This window comes from Lynx canadensis, chromosome E3 (genome assembly GCF_007474595.2).
Source record: "Lynx canadensis isolate LIC74 chromosome E3, mLynCan4.pri.v2, whole genome shotgun sequence".
Classification (NCBI taxonomy): domain Eukaryota; kingdom Metazoa; phylum Chordata; class Mammalia; order Carnivora; family Felidae; genus Lynx; species Lynx canadensis.
Window position 1 is genome coordinate 14,780,448 of NC_044318.1, and position 23,700 is coordinate 14,804,147.

The window sequence follows — 23,700 nt, forward strand, 5'->3', positions numbered from 1 at the left end:
GTGCAGTCGGTTAAGCGACCGACTTCAGCCAGGTCACTATCTCGCGGTCCGTGAGTTCGAGCCCCGCGTCAGGCTCTGGGCTGATGGCTCGGACGCTGGAGCCTGTTTCCGATTCTGTGTCTCCCTCTCTCTCTGCCCTTCCCCCATTCATGCTCTGTCTCTCTCTGTCCCAAAAATAAATAAACGTTGAAAAAAAAAATAAAAAAAAATAGAACAAGTATATGAAATGAAGATGAGCCTTGACTAGATCTTGTTGGGGGCAGAGCAGGCGGTTCAAGAGAGAAGGGCTAAACAATAAAGGCCATCCGGGGATAACTGGAGAAATCCGAGTATGGACTGAATGTTAGGTAACAAGCAATGTTAACATCAATGGTAAGTTTCCTGAGTTAATGTTTTGTCTAGGAGAGATATATTGAAGTATTTATTATTTTTTTAATAATACATAATAATACCTACTAACACTTCATGCCTAAATACTTCAATATATGGGGCAACTGGGTGGCTCAAGTTGGTTAAGCTTTCGACTCAGGTCATGATCTTGCGGTTCACGAGTTCGAGGCCCGCATCGGGCTCTGTGCTGACAGCTCAGAGCCTGGAGCCTGCTTCAGATTCTGTGTCTCCCTCTCTCTCTCTCTCTGCCCCTCCCCTGCTCGCATTCTCTCTTGAGCACACATGCTCTCAAAAATAAACATTAAGAAAATTAATTTTTCAAAATAAACAGCTAGAGGGGAATTCATTCTCAAATATATAATTTTAATAACACTAATGAGAAAATTTAAGAGTAATGACTTCAGACAAACTGACACCCCCAAACACTTTATAAATACTATTCCTGCACCCAAACATCACCCTCATTTCACTGGAAACCTTCAGATAGTCCTCTTTAAAATGCAGATTAACTGTGTTCTCGTGGAGGAGAGAGGGTCAAGTCACACTTCTAATTTCTGCTAAAAGAGGGACTGGGGAGAAAGGAACATGCTAACAGGGTAGTCAGAATAAAATGGTGAATGTTTGACAACTCCAGAGTTATGTTACTCAAAATCTTCGGAATCCCGAAAATAAATTCCAGTTCCTCATTTCTTGATGAACCTCCAAGAATATGGGTGAGTTTATCTTTTAACCTGTACTGTTTCAGCAGCATGAAAATGTGTAGATCAAGTTTAAAAATGGTCACCTGGGGACACCTGGCTGGCTCAGTCAGAAGAGCATGTGATTCCTGATCTTGAGGTCACAAGTTTGAGCCCCACATGGGGTGCAGAGATTACTTAAATATAACTTTTAAAAAAATAATAAAAATAATTAAAGTAATAAATAAATAATTTTTAAAAGGTCACCTGTTCAGCAACTGACATCCTCCTATTTGGATCAACATCTCGGCCCTCTAGCTTGGCTTTCACTCTCTTCCACACACTCACCGCATATGAGTTTCTCTCTTGCACAGCTACAAAGCAACGGAAACACAGAAGTCAAACCACAACTTTGTACAAGTATCTCAGGCACCCTTATTCTTACTAACTTACCCTTCCCAGTTTTAGGGTCTCTGACAGCCTTTTTAGGACTACAAGCAACACTCTTGCCAGTTCCTGGAATGGTGCTTGGTGGAGTATCGGCTGATGTGGCAAGATTTTTCTGAATCAGCTTTCTAGCGTTCTGTGACATCACATCAGGCTGAGTCTTCTGGCCGGTGTTGCTCCGGACTGCTACAGGGAAAGAGTGGGTAGCTCAATTCACATGTAAACAGAAGATGGAGGGAGACAAAGAGCAGGGCAGGGCTCTCTCAACCATCAACTACACATATATAGCCACAAAGGTGAGTATGATTTTAGAACCTTAAAATCCTTATCCCTTCAAATAGATACTGTCCTCTGAAAAATATAGCCTAAAGAGCTAGACATTCAAAAACGAAATTTGTACAGTGATGCTTGTTGTGGCACCAAAATACTAGAAACGTATGAACTGTCCAACAATATAAGGCTAATATGGTAAAGACACAGAATGGCATATTAAATTTGGGCATGAAGTCACTTGTTAAAAGACCATTTGGTGGCGAGGAAATTACCAATTTAATATTAAGTGGGAAAAGACAACAAAAATTGCATTCACAGAATGATCACAATTTGTGCATGTACTATGCATACGTAACTACAAGTATAACAACAAGTATATTAACGGACTGACCTCTAATTGGAATGAAACTACAAATTTTTCTTTTTATAATTTCCCTGACAAGTATTTATTTTATATTCATGTGTTATTTTTTTTTTAAGTTTATTTATTTGTGAGAGAGACAGCGTGAGCGGGGAGGGGCAGAGAGAGAGGAAGACAGAGATCTGAAGCAGGCTCTGTGTTGACAGCAGAGAGCCAAATACGAGGCTCAAACTCACGAACCGCAAGATCATGACCTGAGCTGAAGCAGGACGTTGAACCAACTGAGTCACCCTGGCGCCCCATTCATAAATTATCTGAAGAAGATTTAAACACAAGGTATTTTTACTCTCTCACAAAAGCACTTTTAAAGTTAAGCCAAAACTTAAAAGGGGGAGGGGAGCACCTGGGTGGCTCAGTTGGTTAAGCATCTGACTCTGGAAATCAGCTCAGGTCATCATCTCATGGTTTGTGGGATCAAGCCCCATGTCGGGCTCTGCGCTAACAGCAGGGAACCTGCTTGGGACTCTCTCTCTCCCTCCCCTCTGTCCCTCCCCTGCTCAATTGCGCTCGTGCTCTCTCTGTCTCTCAAAATAAACAAATAAACTTTAAAAATAAATTTAAAAAATAAGATTAGGAACAGATGAAGTTTCAGGTCTTTTCTGAAGTGGAAAAGTCATACCTGCAGCAAAGGATGGCTGATAAGTAGCAGCTGACGTTGGACTCGAACATTCATTTGTTGCATCGGTGACTAAGGGTGATGCAAAACCCACTAAATTATTATAGATACTGAAATACAAAACAAAATGGCTTATTTATGAAATGCTTCACCAGGTAGCTACTTATAAATCTGAACAAAACTGAAAAAATTTAAATGAATTAAATAAGCAAAACTTACTCTACCAGATTTTTGCTTCCATTTGAAATCTAGGCCAGAAGGCATCCTTACCTCTGACTCTGTGTTTTCAGTTCTTTCAAGGTGGGAGTTATTTCCTGGAGCATTTCAACGTGTTCTTGACTTCGAACCTGACCCATAGCTTGGACTAATGTGAACAGCACCGTCTGAATGTTGTCTTGCCATGATTTGTATTCACCTAGGAACTGCCTGACACTGCTCTCATAAGGGACATCCTCGCCGTCTGCCAGGGCAGCTTCTTCATCCTGGAATCCACATGTTAATGACTGACAGAAATGGTACTGGTCTCAATAGTAGCTCCTAAGACAGTCACATTTTGAATAACAAGTAATAAGTGTTCTTCCAGCAAGTGTTTAATTTGTTTACCATAATTAACTCCTTTTCTACAGGAATCTGGTTTCCAGTACAAAACAAAAAGTCAAAGTAGAAATAAATCCCCAAGTTAAATGATTCATTGTTTTGTAATGATGAAGTTATTTAGCTTTTTTGTGGGGCTGAGTTTCCTTACTATGGAAATTATGTAGGATACTGAAAGGAAGAGACAACATTTCATTCATTTTGGAGGTGAACGAGCTTAGGGATAAGGCTGGGTAGGAGGACGAGACATTGGAGATCTAAACACCTGGAGACTATATTCAAGTTTCAGCTTTGTTGTTAAGTTATAGGACTCTGGGTTAATCCATTTCTTTAACCCCCAGTTTCTCTGGGTACAAAATCAGAATACGACTACCTGCTTTAGAAAAAAAAAAAACGTTGATAAAAACACAAATTAACTCCATTACAAATTGGAAGATGTGAACCAAGAAGTTGTTTTTGTTTATATCGTTATTTTCCCAAATACGACTACTTGTAATTTTATGAAAAGAGAGATCTGACTGGGTGTCACTCATATCAGTCTTACCTTGGCCATTGCTTTTAGGAGGTGTTTGACATCTCCAAGTTGCCGGTTATGACCAGTGAGCACAGTTTTTATATTATCAACCAGATTCTGAATTGTTTCACAGACCGTTTCTATCTGTTGCTCTTTCTCTGTCTGAATTGCCCTCTGAGTAGACATATCCTGAGTCAGTTGTTTGTGTGCTGACAAAAGCCATTCAGAGCTGCCAATAGGATGTTCAAGACTGGTGTCCTAAACAGAATAAACATTTGATTTTAAGCATTAGATGAAATAAATAATGGAAGATTCTTTCCTTCATCATCACCATTAAAAGGTACTAGTAACTCAAAGTGACACAAACAAACTCATTCGCCAAGTCATGAACTAATGACCTACATAATAGTTTAAGAAATAGAAATAGTTTAAGACATAACAAATGTTATCTAGAATAACAAAGATGATCCGAATCTAGAATGCTAAACCCAATGTAAATCATGCTTTCAAAGGCCACGAGAGCTTCCTAATTAAAGTCTTCTCATAAAATATAAACATCAGGGGCGCCTGGGTGGCGCAGTCGGTTAAGCGTCCGACTTCAGCCAGGTCACGATCTTGCGGTCCGTGAGTTCGAGCCCCGCGTCAGGCTCTGGGCTGATGGCTCAGAGCCTGGAGCCTGTTTCCGATTCTGTGTCTCCCTCTCTCTCTGCCCCTCCCCCGTTCATGCTCTGTCTCTCTCTGTCCCAAAAATAAATAAACGTTGAAAAAAAATTTAAAAAAAAAAAAAATAATAAAATATAAACATCAAACGTATCAATTTGTTATTTTTGGACTTAGCCCTCCTGTCCAGCATTCACCTTCCACTAGCCCCCCCTGTCTGCTACCGTATTTTCAGTACATTTAAGTCATTTGCTATACATTGTATTTCTCCTCCCTCTGAAACTCCACAGAACTTCCAACTGTGGCTCTGAGAACCCTTTTCACTTTTTTTAATACAAATACATTAAAATAATTTTTTAATATTTTATTTATTTTTGACAAAGAGAAACAGGGAGACACAGAATGTGAAGTGGGCTCCAGGCTCTGAGCTGTCAGCACAGAACCTGACACAAGGCTTGAACTCACGAACTGTGAGATCAGGACCTGAGCTGAAGTTGGACGCTTAACAGACTGAGCCACCCAGGCTCACTTTTTAATTCATTGTATTTATAATTAATAGGTTCCTTGGGCGCTAAGAGCAAGATTTAACCATTGTTATATCCCTCATAACAATATCATATATATAGTATACACACTGCATAAATGTAAACCAAGTGAATATATTAAATGGAGTTTGAGCACATGCCACTGGCCTTATCATTTTCATCAACAAGCCTCTTTACCCCCACACCAACATTCAAGACTCACCACTCTCTGTAATAAACGAAGCTCTAACTCAGAGACCGAACTGTTAAACTGTGATGCAAATGAACACATTTGCTGGCATCGTTTGATTAGTTCAAATAACGCAGCATCCAGGTTTAAGGCTTCTGCAGTTCTAGTTCGTAAACTTTCAAAATGAATGATATTGCTGCAGAGGAAAGTGACCTGTGAAGAGGCAAAAGAGGAATGGAACCACCACAATAAGGGGGGAATGCAATTTTAATTGACATGAAAAAATACTGCCTATTCATTTCCAGAATTCAGGACCAAACTGGTCCTGAAAATGGTATGAATGTTTGACTCTTCTGGGACAAAACAGAAGTAAGCCTGAGAAAGGCTATGAATAAATGCACTTTTTTTTTTGGTTGATGTTATTAGGTCTGAGATGGTTAAAAGCACCTAAGTACAATTGGGTAAAAGTATCTGCTGTACAACTGCTTTCACACAGAAAATTTATTCCGTAATAGAACTATCATCATATTCAGGGGCAGCTTATTTGTGCTATGTCCAAATTTCAATTTGGAATGTTGCCCTTCTGCTTCTCCTCTTGCCTAACTTCACAATAAAGATCACAGAATACTAACTGGCTATTTGACGACATTACGTACATCTTTTAAGGTATGATAATACTATTGTGATTATGCAAATAGTTCTTTTAAGTACGTACTGAAACATGTCATTGATTTAGTCTAATTTTCTACCTGACTGGACATACCTAATAGTTTGTTTCCATTCTCCACCCCCCAAAGTAACAAACTTAATCCACAACCTCTGGCAGAATTCAAGATCATAAAGACATTTTATTGCCATGCTGAAAGAATAGTATCAAATCTTTGGGTCACCTAAGCTGCATAAAGAGAACCTTAGACAAATATGGAATTCAACTCCATATTTTCCAACAGACGCTGAATCTACTTTATCTTTAGCTGGGAGGCAGTAAAGGTCCAGGAAAATAACTGGCTGTGAGCTCAGCCTAAAGGATGGATGCCCTTCCCACCAAGGCCTACCAGGTCCCTCTTCCCAGTACTGTCAACTTGAGGGTGGGTTCTCAAGCTACCCCTAGTTATCCCACACGTAACTTCCAATCAGCTGTATCATCATGTAACTGAAAACAAAGATGGCACGCACGGGTCACAATACCTGGCTTGCTCTTTGGCTCTCTTTAAGGACAAGATTTCTTCTTTCGGCTATTGTTGCTTCAAAATCCTGCAGTACAGGTGCCAGTGCAGGGTTAGCACCGCCTGCCCACTTGAGTCGCTGTTCAATACTTGCTTCAAGTGCTGCTAGTTTCTCCTGTAAAAGCCAGCAGAATCTCAGTGAATATCTGACACTCTCCAATTCCTACTGGGCATTTTATATCAATACCAGGGAGATTCAAAAGAAGCACATGCATCATTCAGAAAACGTTTTTAACAAACACCTTGTGGAATTAATCTCGATTTCACTTTCAACAGGTTCAACATGTCTGGGAAGAACTGGCTTTCAGTTTGTCTTAAAATTTTTCATTTTTAAATAAAGTAGTCTTTAAAATCAAACACCTGCTACATCCAATTCCTAATGCGCTTTATGTGCTATCTAGAAGAAAATCCATTTATCGCTTGCAACAACATGGATGGAGCCACAGAGTATAATACTAAGTGAAATAAGTCAGAAAAAGACAAATATAAGGTTTCACTCATATATGGAATTTGAGAAACAAAACAAGTGAAGAAAAAGAGAGAGGGAGAGAGAGACAAACTAAGAAACAGACTCTTAACTATAGAGAACTGGTGGCTACGAGAGGGGAGGTCAGTGGGAAGAGGGGAGAAATGGATGATGGGGACTGAAGAGTACCCTTATCATGATGGGCGCTGAGTAATGTAGCGCATTAGTGAATCACTATATTGTACACCTAAAACTAATGTAACACTGTACGGTAACCACCTAGAATTAAAATAGAAAGCTTAATTCAAAAAATCCATTTATACTTTTGGTTGTGAAAGATGAAAATCTAATTCTCAGAAACTCAGAAGCTTATGGAAGATAGTAAAAATGTATCCAGATTACCATGATAAAGAAGGTTTTATGTAACAAAATTATTTCACTATTTATTCACCACTTCAGGCAAAGGGTTCCCATCCTTTGTCTTTCCTGCACTTCTCTCCCGTTCTTTCTCTCACACAAACACACCTCTCAAGTGAGAAAGGCTCTCCACAGTTGAAAACTAGGCCTAGTATGCTACAGAGAAAAGGTACTTCGATCTTCAAAGAAGTGAGCTCCAGAAAGTTTCATTAAATATGTAAAAATTATAGAAGTGACTACACTTGATTTTGTACTCACATTAATTTATAAAATGAACAGGAAGACATCAGTTACTACTACGTACATGATATAAGAATACACAATACAAAGATACGTATATAACCATAATCAAGAACTGTTTCTCTTATTTAAAAAAGGGAGGTGAGACTAAATATTAAGCAGAAATGACAAAGAAATACAGTCAATAATAAAAGGAAAACATTCTATCGCCTTTAAATACCTTTAATTATACAACAGGGATAAGAACTGCCTAAGTTTTTTAGGTCTGAACAGTAAGCCAGATGGAACTGTTTATGTACATTTCAGAAGACACATTTTTCTAATCACCAGAGTTCCCTTAATGCACAAAGGCAGAGTGATCATCAAATCCATTAAAAACCTGAAATATTTAGTATGTCTCTATTCTCTGGCTCAAAATACACAGCTTAGTAGCAGGAGTAGATTTGGTTACCTTGGAGGGTAAGGAAAAAAGATAAATCACGCGTAAAAGTGAAAAGTAGTGTGCCCCTGTAGCTCAGAAGCCAAGGACAGACGGGCAGATACACTGAACCACGGAGCACCGACACGTCACTACGGTGCAGGTGCTCTCTCAAAGTCAATGTGCTGCAAGTAAGGTCTGACCGAACACACCTGAACTGTTGCAATTGAAGTTTCAATTTGGCTCAGAGTATGGAGTTTCTTTTTCATGCTGGTTAGGATGGCAGACCGAGGGGGAGGTGTGACTGACACGGCTTGTGGTCTATTGATAAGGAGGTCTTCGTGCTGCCACTGTTCAAAGAAAAAGCAATGTAATAAAATCAGCAGGAAAAAAAACCTTTAGATAAAGAGATGGGAGGTATGAATTAGGACTGAGGGAAAGGAGAAAAAAAAAAAACAAAAACAGCTGCAGCAAAGCGAGGCAGGCAGAGAAGTTTAAGTGCAAAATTACAAAATGATCACAACCAGGTGAAAAGTTTCCTAATGTAGAGAATGGCTGATAAATTTCTTCAATCAGTGAAATGCAACATCTAAGTAATAATTCTGAAGATATTTCCAAGTCTGTAAAAAAGTTTAGTATACAACCTCCCCCAAAAGACATCTCCAGTTAAGAGATCGGAATAGGTACTGGGGGGTGGGGAGGGGTTGTCCAGCATAAGGCTACAGAAGTGATTAAAAGAAATGATGGCAGGAGTCACAGAACAAAGACTTCTCCGGAGAAGAAAGGGGCAGGCAGTTGCTGACAGAGGGTCAAGCGCCTTCCATTTCAAGGGTGACCCCAGAAGGCCAACTGGGCTATAATTTAAAAGTAATACATTGCGCTTTTATTAAAATGATGGACAGCTGTTCAGATGAACAAAACTGAAAGGCTTTTTTATGTTTTCCATACGGCTGTCAATTTTTAAGGAAATAAACTAAAACGTATCAAATAATGAAACTTTCAACATCACACTTTTTAGAAGAAAAAATTTTAAAAACTCCAACGTGTTAGAAAGACTATTAATACATAATGAAAACAACTTCAAAATCTGAATAAATTAGTTTTCTTAATTCATGAGCTAAAAAAAAACAGCTATTGATAAAACCGCAAAGAGAAGGAAATACACTGGTTCCTCACACTGGGCTATAACCACCAATTCCACCACTGGGAAGCAGCTTCAACATAAATGATACCAAAAAACCACTGTCTGTACCAAAACAGACCCCAAGAAAATGGCAGTCCCCAAATATTACCCTATGAGTTATATAACCTGTTTGAAGCTACTGATAATATTGAAGCCTGTATTGGCGGGGGTGGGGGTGGGGGAATAGCTACAATTTATACTGTGCTTAGTGTCTTAAACAGAACATAACTTTTTTTTAACATTTACTTTTAATGTTTATTTTTTGAGAGAGAGCGCGCACGAGTGCACGCATGAGAGTAGAGGGAAGGGGCAGAGAGAGAGGAAGACACAGAAGCCAAAAGAGCACAGTGCGGGGCTCAAACCCACAAGCTGTGAGATGATGACCCAAGCAGAAGTGGGATGCTTAACCGACTGAACCACCCAGGTACCCCTTTAATGTTTATTTTTGAGAGAGAAAGAGAGAGAAAGAAAAAGGAAAGAGAGAAAGAAAAAGGAAAGAGAGAAAAAGGAAAGAGAGAAAGAAAAAGGAAAGAAAAGAAAAAGGAAAGGAAAGGAAAGAAAAGAAAAGGAAAGAAAAGAAAAGAAGAAAAGAAAAGAAAAGAAAAGAAAAGAAAAGAAAAGAAAAGAAAAGAAAAGAAAAGAAAAGAAAAGAAAAGAAAAGAAAAAAGAGAAAAGAAAAGAAAAAACACAGAGCATGAATGGTGGAGGGGCAGAGAGAGGGGCAGGGAGACACAGAATTCGAAGCAGGCTCCAGGCTCTGAGCTGTCAGCACAGAGCCCAACACAGGGCTCAACCCCACGAATCACGAGATCAGGACCTGAACCAAATCGGATGCCTGAGCCACCCAACTGTCCCGAACATCATTTTTTTTTTTAAGTTTATTTATCTATTTTGAGAGGGGGGTGGAGAGAAAATCCAAGCAGGTTCTGCACTGACAGCCTATTCAGGGCTCCATCTCACAATCCGTGACATCATGACCTGAACTGAAAGGAAGAGTCAGACTCAAATGACTGAGCCACCCAACATTCCATATAGAACATCATTTGGGGGAGAGGGGGGAACGGTGGATTTTTTAAAGTTTATTTATTTTTGAGAGCGAGAATCGCAAGCAGGCTCCGCGCACCTCCCCAAGCCCACCCCAGGGCAGAGCCCAATGTGGGGCTTGAACTCACAAAACATGAGATCGTGACCTGAGCGGACACCAAGAGTCAGATGCCTGATCAACTGAGCCACCCAGGTGCCCCTAGAACATTTTTAACCCTCATGGTCCTGAACCTTTGTGAGAGGTACTGTCCCCACCTTAGGGAAGTTAAACTCAGATTCATATACCTGAATCCAAATCCATCTCACCCCAAAGCCTGTGCTATCATACTGGCCCCCTAACTAATCAAGGACAAAAACCGGCTTCTCAAAAAAACAATTTCCAAATGATGACAGATTCATGCACAAAGTTGGTAACACATCAAGAGAGCATCAGGGAAACAGAACAGAAGTCACCTTAGAAATCATCTTAATTACATGTTAAATCATATAGGAGGCACATTCACATAACGAATAAAGAAATTATATTTACAAGCAATACTTAATGACGCAGACAACACCAAACATACAATGCTGATGGAAATGAATTCAAAGGTCACAAAGTGTAAACACAAAACACTCCCCACTACATGGAACACAGACAAGGAATAACAGGAAAGAAACACCAAAATTCCAAAAAGCTGGGTTTGCTGCAAGCTGGCACAATTCAGGATGTTTATATTTTTTTCCCCTTGTATTGTTTTATATTAATCTCCCCAGATTTTCAAATTCCTACATTGGGGAAAACCACACTCGAAAAATACTTACTTGAAACATGGCAATATGCAGCTGAACACGCTGCAGGCTTGTCTTACAAGAAGAAATACTGGTTTCCAGCCTGCGCACCAAATCATGCTTCTTCCAGGCAGTGTCGTAGGAACTCGCTAACACAGTTGCCCTGTTCATGACCAACTGAGAGAACTTTCCGACCTGGATGTTGTGCTCCACTGCTTTCTTACAAAGATCGTCAACAGAAACTTTGCTTTCAGCACCAAAATCCTTCGCCTCTACTTGAGCAATAATGTCTACACCTAGAGCACTGATAAAACTGCAGAGGGTGAGTCCTAGGGCTTGGTTGGGAAGTCCAATCAAGAGCTGCCTCACGAAGTCAGCCGTGAATGCCTTTATAGGTTTGGCCATCTGGTCTTCACTGAAACAAGAGTTTCTAAAAAGGGTTTTCACATTGACCATCTGAACAGGCCCATTTACAGTATTCTGATCTTCAAGTGAACTTGATCCTAAAAAAAGAAAATCTTCTTAAAGTATTTCATGCAAAGCAAAATAAGGTGACAGTACTGCTTATTTAAAAACAAGACTTGGGGAGCCTGGGTGGCTCAGTTGATCGGGCGTCTGACTTCAGCTCAGGTTGTGATCTCACAGCTCGTAAGTTTGAGTCCCCGTCAGACTCTGAGCTGAACCTGTTTCAGATTCTGTGTCTCCCTCTCTCTCTGCCCCTCCCCCAGCTCACACTCTGTCTCCCTAAGAACTAAATAAACATAAAAAAATAAAAAAAATAAAAAAAGACTTAATGAACATACAATTAAATTAAGCCTACCCCATCCTGCACAACTAAATTCTACACAACTAAATCCAACACGTTTAAATGTGAAGTATTACCTGACAAAGTTTTAGAAAAGGTACCACAGAGCCTGAAGAACTCCTTAATTGTCTGTAGTCTTTTTAGAAAGAAAATTTCTTCTAGCACCTGCCGGTGATTATCATCATCAAAAAAATTGACTTGGGTGCTCCTAGCTTCCCTTATAATGTCAATCTTTCGCCAAGCTATGGGAATTTCCATCTTGTTTAACTATGTAAAAAAGAAGAAAAGTTCATTTCTCCACTCTTTGTACTGTGAACAACTACTTTACTACACTTGCATTATTTATTCATAAAGTCAATATTTACCTTTTCAATTAGTAAACCAAAAGCAGTTTCCACTTGGGCAAACATGCCATCAAATGCTACCAACAACATCTGGCCAGCTGACATTTTTGGTGTTTCATCAACTGAACCATTTCTTGGTTGGATTAATTCACCATATTGAGCATGAAGTATTCTAGAGAAAAAGAAAAGGGAATTAAAATCCTACCTGAAGAGTAGTAAGTTTGAGAGAGAACACACAGAAGGTCAACAAGTGTCAGAGCCGGCTAACATGTAATCTAGAAAACAAATCTTGTTGCGTGAAGAGTGTTAACGGTAAAACGGCATGTAGTGTCCACCATAATGTGAAGTTAATGATTCCAATTCAGTATTAGTAATTGATCATGTGATTAAATTTAATGCAAACCTGAATTATAACAATTTTTAAAAGAACTATATAAGATATTACAGTCTCATTTTATACAAAGAATGTAAAATAATATAACCTCCCAATAACTGTCAAGAATCACAAAATTCGTGAAGTTGGAGGACTTAGCAAAAACTGTCCAGGATGTTCACACTACTGTCACATGACCGAGCCAACTACAGGCAGTAAACTCAGACGCCTGCCATCTTTGGCAAGCTTGGTTTTGAATAATGCATAGTCTGAGCACAGGTTTTCAGAAATTCACCCTGCTCATCATTGTTAACTTAAGACTTACAAAGTGGCTTATGGATCAAGACACTATTCCGAAATTTTTATATAAAAAAAATCAAAAACAGCACTCCTAGTACCTACAACTAGTATCAGTTTATGTCATTAATGTTAACTAGATTGTCAACTTTATCACACAGAAACTGCTACGAAACTATTAAGAGAATTTAAAAACTAGGCTAGCCAGAGCAATTTCTTCTTTTTTTTTTAATATACGAAATTTATTGTCAAATTGGTTTCCATACAACACCCAGTGCTCATCCCAAAAGGTGCCCTCCTCAATACCCATCACCCACCCTCCCCTCCCTCCCACCCCCCATCAACCCTCAGTTTGTTCTCAGTTTTCAAGAGTCTCTTGTGCTTTGGCTCTCTCCCACTCTAACCTCTTTTTTTTTTTCCTTCCCCTCCCCCATGGGTTTCTGTTAAGTTTCTCAGGATCCACATAAGAGTGAAAACATATGGTATCTGTCTTTCTCTAACCAGAGCAATTTCTAATGGAAAAAAGAGCTACAACATGCTATAGAATTTTCCTTAAGATGATGAAAGTTTCTCCAAAACAAGGTACAAATATAAGCTGTAACAGAACCAAGCATGAAGATAGTCACCCAACTCATACAAAACAGTGGACAATCATCCATTTGAGGTAAGGGAAATCTGAATTAGATATTAAAGGGAGATAAATGAGGGCTGAAATACAGTGAGAAAGAAAGGTGTACAGATCTACATTTCACATTTGAAATAATGCTAAAAATTAAATGATAAAGATGTTAGGCAAATAATCTAAACCATCGTCTAGCTGACATTTATAATAATTACACTCTTTTTTTTATTGTATGGTGAAGTAACTACAAGTAAACATAAAATAGGAAAACTGTGAGTGCAGAAAACACTAAAAATTATTGTTAACATTTTAGGTCAAGTAGCAGCACCATGATTAAGAAAAATAAGTTTAGGGGCTCCTGAGTGGGTCGGTTGGTTCAGCGTCCAACTTCAGCTCAGTTCATGATCTCACAGTTTGTGAGTTCAAGCCTTGCATTGGGGTTCTGTGCTGACAGCTCAGAGCCTGGAGCCTGCTTCAGATTCTGGGTCTCCCTCTCTCTCAAAAACAAACATTAAAAAAAAAATTTTTTTTTTAAGAAAAATAAGTTTATATTTTAGATACATATACTTCCTACAGTATTTAAGAATGAAAAGACACCTGCTTCAAACTAATTGGGGTAGTACAATTTAAAAAAAAAATTTTTTTTTAACGTTTATTTAGTTCTGAGAAAGAGAGAGAGAGCAGGGGAGGGGCAGAGAAAGAGGGACACACAGAATCCAAAGCAGGCTCTGGGCTCCAAGCCAGCAGCACAGAGCATCACTCGGAGCTCGAACCCACGAACTGCGAGATCATGACCTGAGCCGAAGTTGGACCCTTAGCCGACTGAGCCACCCAGGCATCCCAGGGCGGTACAATTTAAACTTAATTTAAACAACTTAAACAGATGCAGATAATACCCAAAGGTGGTAAAACAAAGGTTCATTCTACTATTCTACTTTCTTTAATCTTTGAATTTTCTCATGGAAGAAAGCACGGCAGGTCAATCCATTTCAACTCTCTCAATTATACTTTCTGGGGTCAACTGGACACGAGAATGCCAAAGAAAGAGGTCTTGAGTCACCAGAGATAAAGGGACTTAAACCATGGGGATAGTGCATGGCTGGAGGAACCACCCAACCTTTACAGGGTCCAAGGTCAAACTGTTTTTCTGGATTTATGAGATGAAAAACACAGCGTTCAGTATCTAAAACAAACTTAATAAAATTTAAGCAAATTTAAAAGCCTTCACCTGAAGTGAGCCGTACACTCCATTAGCTAACTAAACTGGCGCATGTGATTTCATGGAGTTCTGAGGGCTGGCTTAAAAAATACTACACTCCACTCGGTGTGTATTCACATGGTGAAACACCACCCACACACGCGTCGTGTATGTGTTAGAACGGCACGGAGCTACACACACACAAACAAGCGCGTGAGTAACTGGTGAAACCTCAGGAAGCCCTGCTGACCGCGGCAACATCCCTTTCGCGGTGCTGCCACAGCCCATCAGTAGGCAAGATGCTAACGCCGCAGGATGGATGAAGCATGAGCGAGATGTCCCTGCACACGGTTTTTACGACTTCCTGAGAACCTGTAGTTATTCCCAAATAAAAGTTTTTTAAAGATAAGTAAGCATTTGCAAGTAATTGTATCTGCTGTAAAATTAAAACTGAACTCAGAGTAGAATAAGAGCTCAGAACCCCTTTATCTGGCTTCCCCATCTCTTTCCCAAGAAAACTGCACAGCTAGCATTCACTTGCCTGGCTACATCGATGTAATGAGCATGTGTTTCTTCCTCGAGTCCCATAGCTGCATTTCTTAAGTAGGCCTGAAGAGATTCAACTAGAGTCTGCAGGGGAACGCCATCAGTGGTCTGCTCAATAAGACTGTCCAGCTCATGAAGCATACTTTCTAATGTGTACTCTCCTTTCATCAAACATCTCAGTGCTTCTGGAAATATGATTTGCCGGAAATTTGAATTTAATTCCTATAAATATGTGAGAAATATATTTTAATGTTTTCTGAGTTTAGATAAGTTATACATTTACAGGCTTAATGCCATATATTAAGAACTTATGCAACTATAACCAACATATGGCCACAAACCTCTCAGTGATCTTTAAGTGACCAATGAAGCAGGATTAAAAGGGGAGAAGTCAAATTGCCTTTCTGAACCAAAGATGTAAGAAGTACGGTGTTCAACTGATCTAAAACAAATTCATCAACTTTAAGCTAACTTAAAAGTGCTCACCTGAAGGGAGGTGTATACTCCGTTGGCCAGGTGAACCGCCTCAGAAGCTTCCAGGGGGTTCGGGATGTCTAAGTCCTGCGGCACCAGGTGGCACTGCTTCAGTAACTGCACCAGGCACGTGACGTTCCCGCTCATGCTGCAGAGCTCCTCCAGGAACCAGGCTCCGTCCCGAGAGGTCAGATCCACCAGCTGCTCTCCCGCGCTTGAAGCTGCACCTTCCATCATCAGGTTCCGCCTAAACTCAATTAAATATTTGTACGGTGAAACCGACCCAGCTACCCTCACTCACAAAAGCGAATGCCTCAACACTGGAAAGGAAGTAAAGCAGTTGTGACGTCAAGCAAGACCCAGGACAGTACAGAATACCTTCAGTTGGGGATTAAACAAAAAAACCAGTGAAATCGCAAATAAACATCAATGTTTTCAAGACAACGAAACGGTCTCCACAGGAGGCTGGCTGACTCACCTTGTGAGGGTACAAAGGGCCGAAATAATAACACTCGCTAGACTCAAAGATCCTTCTTCTCCATTCTCGTGAAGAAAAACTTTAATACAACGTTCAATTTCTTTCAACTGATCTTCACAGACAGGCACAGTGACAGCTTCCTGTTTCAAGCGTTCCACTTGCCTAATAAGCCTGCTGTTGATGTCGGCTGCGTACCGCTGCAGAGTCATTTCGGTGGCAGTGATGAACTGACACACTGTTGGGGGGGGCTGGGGGGCATACTGCATTTCGTATCTATAAAACCAGAGAGAGGCGCTTGTTTACAACACAACCACACTGGACCCAGGGCGACATGGGGTATCGCATATGATCCTCAAACCTTAAACAGGAGAAATCGTGATTTCCATTTTTACAGCCAAGTCTTAGGAACTGAAGTAACTTTCCATGATGACTCGTTAAGGAGGGACAGATCAATGTTTGAGTTTAGCTCTCTTGACCCAGATCCCCGTCAGTGGCTAAAGAGACTCCGACACTGGGATCCACTTTATTTAATGAGGAAAACCACACTGTCTTAGGAGGGAAAGCATGAGCTCAGATTCTCCTCAAACCAAGAAAAAAGTGACTCCGTTTAAAACCCCATCCATCAACCCATTCTCGCAGAAAAAATGAAATATCATGCACACATAATGATAATCATTTGAACACAGCTTTGCTTCCAATCGCAGAAGTTAAGCAAATGAAGCATGACCAACTCACTTCCTGTAGAGCTCTTGACAGCGCTCTACTGTGATGTTACAGATGAGCTCTTCCATCCAGGTCTTCCACTGTTCAATCCGATGTTTCTGAAATATGGCCTTGGGGTACTGCAGAGCCACGGTCGCATAGTGATGCAGCTGCTCCAGGCAGCCCCGGAGCACGGAGCGCCGCTGCTGGAGAAGGGCGCCCACCTCCCCCTCCAACTGCTCGCACTGGCTGATCAAGTGGGCCTGGCCGGCATTCTGTAGGAAGGCTGTCGCTGGCACATAGCTTGGAGGACCTTTTGGTGAAAGAGGACTATTAATACCAGTGCAACTATTCCCACCCAGCAGTCACTGCAAGGAGCACAAAGCAGAACCCCACACGTAACAAAACAACCCCAGATTCACAGGCTCACGTGTGTATCTAAAATAAATCAAAACCCATACCAAGGTCCATTTGTGTGCTGATCTCCTGAAGCAAACTTGCAAGCTGTGTTGCTTCTAAATTATTGAACGCAGCCTGATAATGTGTTATCCACTGTTCAAATTCATTGAGCTTCACCTGGATTGCTTCCTGAACAGCCCTTTGCTGAGTCTGTAGTTGAGTGTGTTCAGAATACCTAATAGGAAGGGAAAACATTTTTTAATTGGTTCTTTCTTCTACGTACTTTCATAACCTTGATTTTGCTCATACTTGGGACTGCCTAGTAAGCTCCCTTTTCAATCTTGAGGGCAGTGCTCAAACGTAATACCTTCTCTGATTTTTCCCGTAACTCTCTCAACTATACTCACAACATTCTAAATAAAATTCTACCATACCTTCCAGGTTTTGAGTTCTCTTCAGCATAAAAGACAAGAAGGTTGACAGATCTTCTGAATCTCACAGACTCGTGCAATGTGTTGCATCTGCATATTTACCGCTTATTGAGCACCTACCTACTCTGTACGAGGTTCATTCACTTAGATCATTCTAGTTTAATGCTTAACTCAGCAAAGTGGATAACATACCTGCCACTGTACTAATGAATAAGGACTCAGACATAGACTGTAGAGAGAAAACCCAGGTTTGCCTGAATCCAAGTTCATATTCTAACCACTATACCCACCCATCTCCCATAGTTACATGCTCAAACATGTGAATATAAAAAAGCAGAAAATTTAAATGAATTTTTGTGCATTAACATTTTGAAACTGCAGTCCTTGGGAGTATTTTTATCATTTATGTAAACTGCTGTAATAATTCTAATTCAGGCTGACAATGTTTACACAAATGTGAAAATTCTCCTTCATGGCAAATATTAAGAAACAAGAGCTTGGGGCTCCTCGGTGGCTGTCAGTTAAACATCTGACTTGGGCTCTCAGTTCATGATCTCACAGTTCACGGGTTCTGTGCTGACAGCTTGGAGCCTGGAGCCCACTTCATATTCTTTGTCTCCCTCTCTCTTTGTCCCTCCTCTCTCATGCTCTGTTTCTCCCTCTCCCTCCTTCCCTCCCTCCCTCTCTCTAAAATACACAAACATTAAAAAAAACTTTTTTTTTTTTTGAAAGAAACAAGAGTTCAACACTTTTAAACCTGTGTTGCAGAGTGTGAGAAGGATGGTCCACTCCTTCCGCTCCTTCTAGAAACTCTATTTCTTCTAGCAGTTTGCCCTGCAGTTTTTCCACATCTGTCAGTTGCTCTTGCAAGCTTAGGTATTCATCTAAGCTGCTGTCCAGCTTAGGAAGCACAACCAGCATCTCATCCCTGTTCTTAAACCAGTTCACCTGTAGAAAGATAATTATGATTAGAAAGATTCTTACAGGGTCAACTGTGAGACAGCATGACACGTGCCAGAAGGAACGCGTTAGATGAACACCCTGTCCCTGACAGGGTGATGGTATCACCTGCATTTTACAAATAAAGATAAGCAGGGCGTTCAAGTTCACACAGCTGTAGTAAACAGGGACTCAAATCCCACAATAGCATGTAGTTACCACCAAGGTACACAAAACAGTGTTGGCATCACTGGCTACCACAATACTAAGATTAAGACTGACGGGAGGCTATCTAATTAAAGAACACCTAAAATAGTCACTGGTAAACACACTGCAGTGTATTAAAAAAGGTCTAATTTTTTTCAATTCATGAACCCATCTCCAACAAACGGGAGTGTGATCATGTGCCTCTGTGCACAACACAAATGTGTTGGCAGCATTTCCTACTAAGACATCAAATCGCCCTATTCTGCTGCCCTTTCAATGTTGTACATGACAGTCCTCCGAAAAATAAAAGCTATCTTTTTTTAAAGATAGCTTTAGAGGCACATGGGTGGCTCAGTTGGTTACACGTCTGACTTTAGCTCAGGTCAGGATCCCGCGGCTCGTGGGTTCGAGCCCCAAGTTGGGCTCTGTGCCAACAGTTCGGAGCCTAGGGCCTGCTTCAGATTCTGTGTCTCCCTCGCTCTCTGCCCCCCCGCTGAAAAAATAAACATTAAAAAAAAAATACTATTCCTATGAAAATAACTAAATCAACAGAGTTTCACCCACTTTTTGATGGACATGTTAACACTAATAAAAGACGGTGACTGTCACTGCCCTCACCTTAATTTCAGCTACTCTGGAAGAAAAGAGGCTGCGGGTGATCTCTCGCTCCATCTCTCTCTTGCTCTGCTTGCTCTCGGCCTGCTGGCCGCCTCCACCGTACACAGCGCCAGCAAACCCGGCCTCGCCCCCGGCCGTCCAGTCCACCAGAGGGTCATACACAAAGGCCTCCAGCAAAGTCAGCAGAGTCTCTCTGCCACGCCGCATAATGTGTAGAACCTGTTTTTAGAGAAGTTTCAATCAAGCTTTCCCCCAGTTTCCTCACTGAAATGCAGTCTTTCATTCCACAAGATCTGTTAATTTAACAGGTACGTGAAAAGGTGGAGAGAAACAGCGTACCTGCTCGCATGAAAGCCTAAAAACACCTTCTACTCCAGTTACACCCAGTGCCGTTTCAATGTTCTGTGTCATTCGGAAAGGGACCTTCTCAGGAACTCTAAGGCTTTTACCTTGAAAAGACAAATGGTTCTATTTTTGTCCTTTCACCAAAAACATCTGACCCACACGTAAATGTAAAAAGTCCAATTTGATTTTACCTTTTTCAAAGCAAACGTTGTAGTCTATGTGAACCACCTCTCCAGTCGTCATATCTATGAGAACGTTATCCAGATGTCTGTCTCCAAGGCCAATTATGTATCCGACCATAGACATGACTGCAGTAGATCTGGCGTAAGACTAAACAAGAGGGTAAAGGGTGGGGAGAGCAGGCTCTAACACCATCAGCAAATCTCCTTCCAACACAGACTGGACGCTTCAAAATTCCCAACACCATAACCCTGCTCCCTCATTTCTAACTAGCTGGCACTCCTCGGGGCTGCTACGAGCGGTCATGGAGGCTCTGCGCTGAGCAGCAGCACACAACACTGTGGTCCTTGTTGGTCGTGCTCAGTATCAGAATGCCGGATTTTAAAATCAAACTATTTTCAGTCTCCCCAGTTTTTCCTTTTCTCAAATTTTTATTCTTTCGTCCCATCCATAATCCCCTCTGTTCTGCCCACACACAGTCATGGCCACGCCTCATAAAAATAAGTGCACATAAGATTCAAATACAGTTCTCGCATTTCCACGTCTGGAGGGAGACAAGGGGGAAGAGAAGGATGGTGAACAACACACACAAGATAGGAAACAGGCAAAAGAAACAGCAATATTGATTACAGTCCCAAACAAAACACATACCTGTGTGACTCTCCACCATTCGTCAGGGGTGGTACAAGATGACCAAAGCTCTTTAGCAAGGAGATTTGGGGGGGTGGCCTCCATTAACTCTTCTAATACCGCCTTCATTACATGAAGAGGCCAATCTCGTCGGGACACATCCAAACTAAGTCCAACTGCTTTTAAAGCAGGGCCAATTTTACTATAATAAAGTTCACTAGGACGAGGTACAATTCCCGGATTCTGAGGAGTTTGGTAGGAATCTTGGGCCTTAAAAAAAATTTTTTTAAGAAAAAAAATTAACTTTATTTAAACAAAGGTTACTTGGAATATAAAGTAGTATGTTAAAAACTGATTTTTGAGTGGCATTCTCCATCTATCTAGCCAATTTATACACACCAAACAGGTAATTCTTCTGGAAGTTCCATCTTTCTTACAATCTACACATCTTTCTCTTAATTAACTACTATGACTTTATTGGAAACTTGGTCTACTGTTCTATTTTCTCGAGGTTCAATTCAAACTCAACATCCAATTTACATTCTTCTTTGTAACATACAATTCTATTTAAAATTAGTCGTTAATTTGGAATGCCTGAGTGACTCAGTATGTTAAGCATCCTACTTTTGATTTCTTTGGCTCAGGTCATGATCTCGCGGTTTTTGAGTTCAAGCCCCACGTGAGACGCTGTGCTGACAGTCTGGAGCCTGCTTGGGATTCTCTCTTTCTCCCTGTCTCTGCCCCTCCCCCACACGTGTGCACTCTTGCTCCCCCTCTCAAAATAAACTTCAAATCTATCATTAATGAATGTACAAATTTCATTCTTCACTGATCAAGTCATTTAACAACATTCAGACAAATATTTAGGTAGTCCCTAATTCCCATCGCTAATCTACCCCCCAATAATTGTTCTGTAGTCTTCTATGCTTATTTTTTAAACTCGACTCCTTTCAAACTTTTGTTCCTTCCTATACCTAACCTAATTAGATTGTTTTGGCTAGATACGGAATCCTCAAGTTCAGACTAGAAAACTTACCTTGTATGTCTGTAGCACTTGGTACTGTTCCTGGCATATACTCAACACTCAGGTACTTAGCTACAATTAATGCTAAATTGAATCCCTAGTCTAAATCAAAATCATAAATTTCCCAGTCACAAAATCACATAATTAACCCTAAATATAAAGTTGTCTATTATTTACATCCTTAATTTAAAAGAACCTGGGTTTCCAAGCTGTTTCTTATTATAAGTTTAACTTAAAAGACCCTAGTAAGCCCAATAAAAAAAGCATCAAGATGTTAAACATCAACTTACTGAGTGATTAATGACCATACTACCATCCTACCTGCGCCCCCCTGTATTCGTCCAGAACAAGACTGTCAAATGTCACCATTTCTTCCTCTTAAGTTTTTATAAAATGTGCCTCAGAAACACTTTCCCAGATACCTTAAATCTATTCTCTAACATATAAACTTTCCAAAACACTCAAGAACAGTAGCCTGTAAGCATTTCACACAGAACAAGAGACTAATATGCTTTTTTATGTATATTCAAATAAAAGTATATGCATATTTGAGTTTTAATCAACCTTCTGTGCTTGTAAGGCGGCCTCCCGTTGTTGCCATCGTTTGTAAAGACCAAATAAAGGTGTGGCTCCATCCACCCACTGGATTAGTCCTGATCGTGTTCCTAGCGGTGTTACAGAATAGTGTCGGGCATGGAAACGGGGCGTTTCCTGGCGATTGATTGTAGCAAACATGGTATTCACAATAGACAGGAATTGCATTATTCTCTCATCCAGATGTAAATCTTCCAATCCTATGGAAACAAAAGTTAAAGTAGCTAGAGTGGTGACGACATGGGTGTAAAGTGCAATGGGGTGGAGGGGCATGGGGGCTTACAAACACACACTTTTGTGTTTCTTCTCAGTTAACAGAGGCAGTCAAAAACTGAGAGCCAAAGAAGCACAATGACAGCATTAGAGAACATTCCATTTAGTCACAAGGTATTAAGACACTACCATTAGTAGCTGCACCTCATTTCTGCTTATATAAGTTCTTAAGCAAAGAGACAGTAGGAAATGGAAAAATCTTACTACACAGCCTCCAACCACTGCTATTCAAAATCACGGCCAGGCTATTCACCTGAAACAATCCTCTCCCATCACATTTCACACACAAAATCAGATTAATCAGATTAATGCTCTTCTTTTAAATCCCACCTTTGAAAAGGTAAGGATAGCTTTTCCCATCTGACCCCAGAAAGAGAAGTTTCTTTGGCTTGGTTTTGGTAGGTAAGATGGTGATGGTTCCGCCCACACTGTGGATTGTGACAGTGTCTCTAGCTGACACCTCTCCCGGAAGAGCAATTTCAGTGTTAGTCATGGCAGCCAGCCAGGGGCTGATTTCTTCAAGACGCAAGATGTAACTTGCACGTTTCTGTGCTCTCTGTTGCAAACTCAGCATTATCTATATTTAGGAGATGGGGAAAAACAAGTCCATGTTATCATTATAGCACTTATTATTTTCTTCCACATTCAACTGGCATTAAAGTAAACTTAACATACCAACACAGATACTTCTTATTGTAGTGCCTATACTTATTTGACGTTATGTATTTAGGCCATCCTGAGAAGGGAAACAGTGGTGTGCGGATGTGACCTAGGTGATTTTTACTTTGTTCAGACCAACTTCTCTGTCCAAACAAGCAATGAAATCCCAGCAGATGGAAAGAAAGCACTAATTCAGCAGCAAAATTCAGAGCTTCTAACAAGCTAATCCCCCCACTGTTAAGCTATGTTTGATCAGTGCCAAAACAAATCAATTAAGTCCTCACAATAGAGCAGATGTAACTGACAGCTGTTGGCTATCAAATAGATACACTGTTAGAGCTCTGACCACTTAAAGTATGTAGAATAACACCACAACCCCCTCTAATAATTTGCAGGGAGTGAATAGCATATGTAGGTGTATCCCCGCTTGCAGCTAACTCAATAATGTGCACCTGAATTAATGAACTCTGGATTCTGCTTTCATGTGAAA

At 40.5% G+C, this 23,700-nt stretch overlaps 1 protein-coding gene across 2 annotated transcripts in view; it reads right to left on the reverse strand.

The window, feature by feature from the left end:
• SMG1 (SMG1 nonsense mediated mRNA decay associated PI3K related kinase) overlaps positions 1-23,700 on the reverse strand; it is a 104,511-nt gene that overhangs the window by 5,995 nt on the left and 74,816 nt on the right. For both annotated transcript variants that reach the window (XM_030300678.1, XM_030300680.1), the window contains 23 exons: positions 22,881-23,127; positions 22,248-22,477; positions 20,681-20,929; positions 20,041-20,179; positions 19,844-19,953; positions 19,505-19,723; positions 18,498-18,688; positions 17,372-17,544; positions 16,944-17,223; positions 16,209-16,481; positions 15,743-15,977; positions 15,252-15,478; positions 12,242-12,392; positions 11,954-12,143; positions 11,105-11,574; positions 8,286-8,423; positions 6,495-6,647; positions 5,340-5,519; positions 3,963-4,190; positions 3,095-3,306; positions 2,828-2,934; positions 1,521-1,700; positions 1,335-1,441 (listed from right to left, as the gene is read on the reverse strand). In XM_030300678.1, coding sequence (XP_030156538.1) covers positions 1,335-1,441; positions 1,521-1,700; positions 2,828-2,934; positions 3,095-3,306; positions 3,963-4,190; positions 5,340-5,519; positions 6,495-6,647; positions 8,286-8,423; positions 11,105-11,574; positions 11,954-12,143; positions 12,242-12,392; positions 15,252-15,478; positions 15,743-15,977; positions 16,209-16,481; positions 16,944-17,223; positions 17,372-17,544; positions 18,498-18,688; positions 19,505-19,723; positions 19,844-19,953; positions 20,041-20,179; positions 20,681-20,929; positions 22,248-22,477; positions 22,881-23,127 — 4,689 coding nt within the window. The remainder of the gene's footprint in view (positions 1-1,334; positions 1,442-1,520; positions 1,701-2,827; positions 2,935-3,094; positions 3,307-3,962; positions 4,191-5,339; positions 5,520-6,494; positions 6,648-8,285; positions 8,424-11,104; positions 11,575-11,953; positions 12,144-12,241; positions 12,393-15,251; positions 15,479-15,742; positions 15,978-16,208; positions 16,482-16,943; positions 17,224-17,371; positions 17,545-18,497; positions 18,689-19,504; positions 19,724-19,843; positions 19,954-20,040; positions 20,180-20,680; positions 20,930-22,247; positions 22,478-22,880; positions 23,128-23,700) is intronic.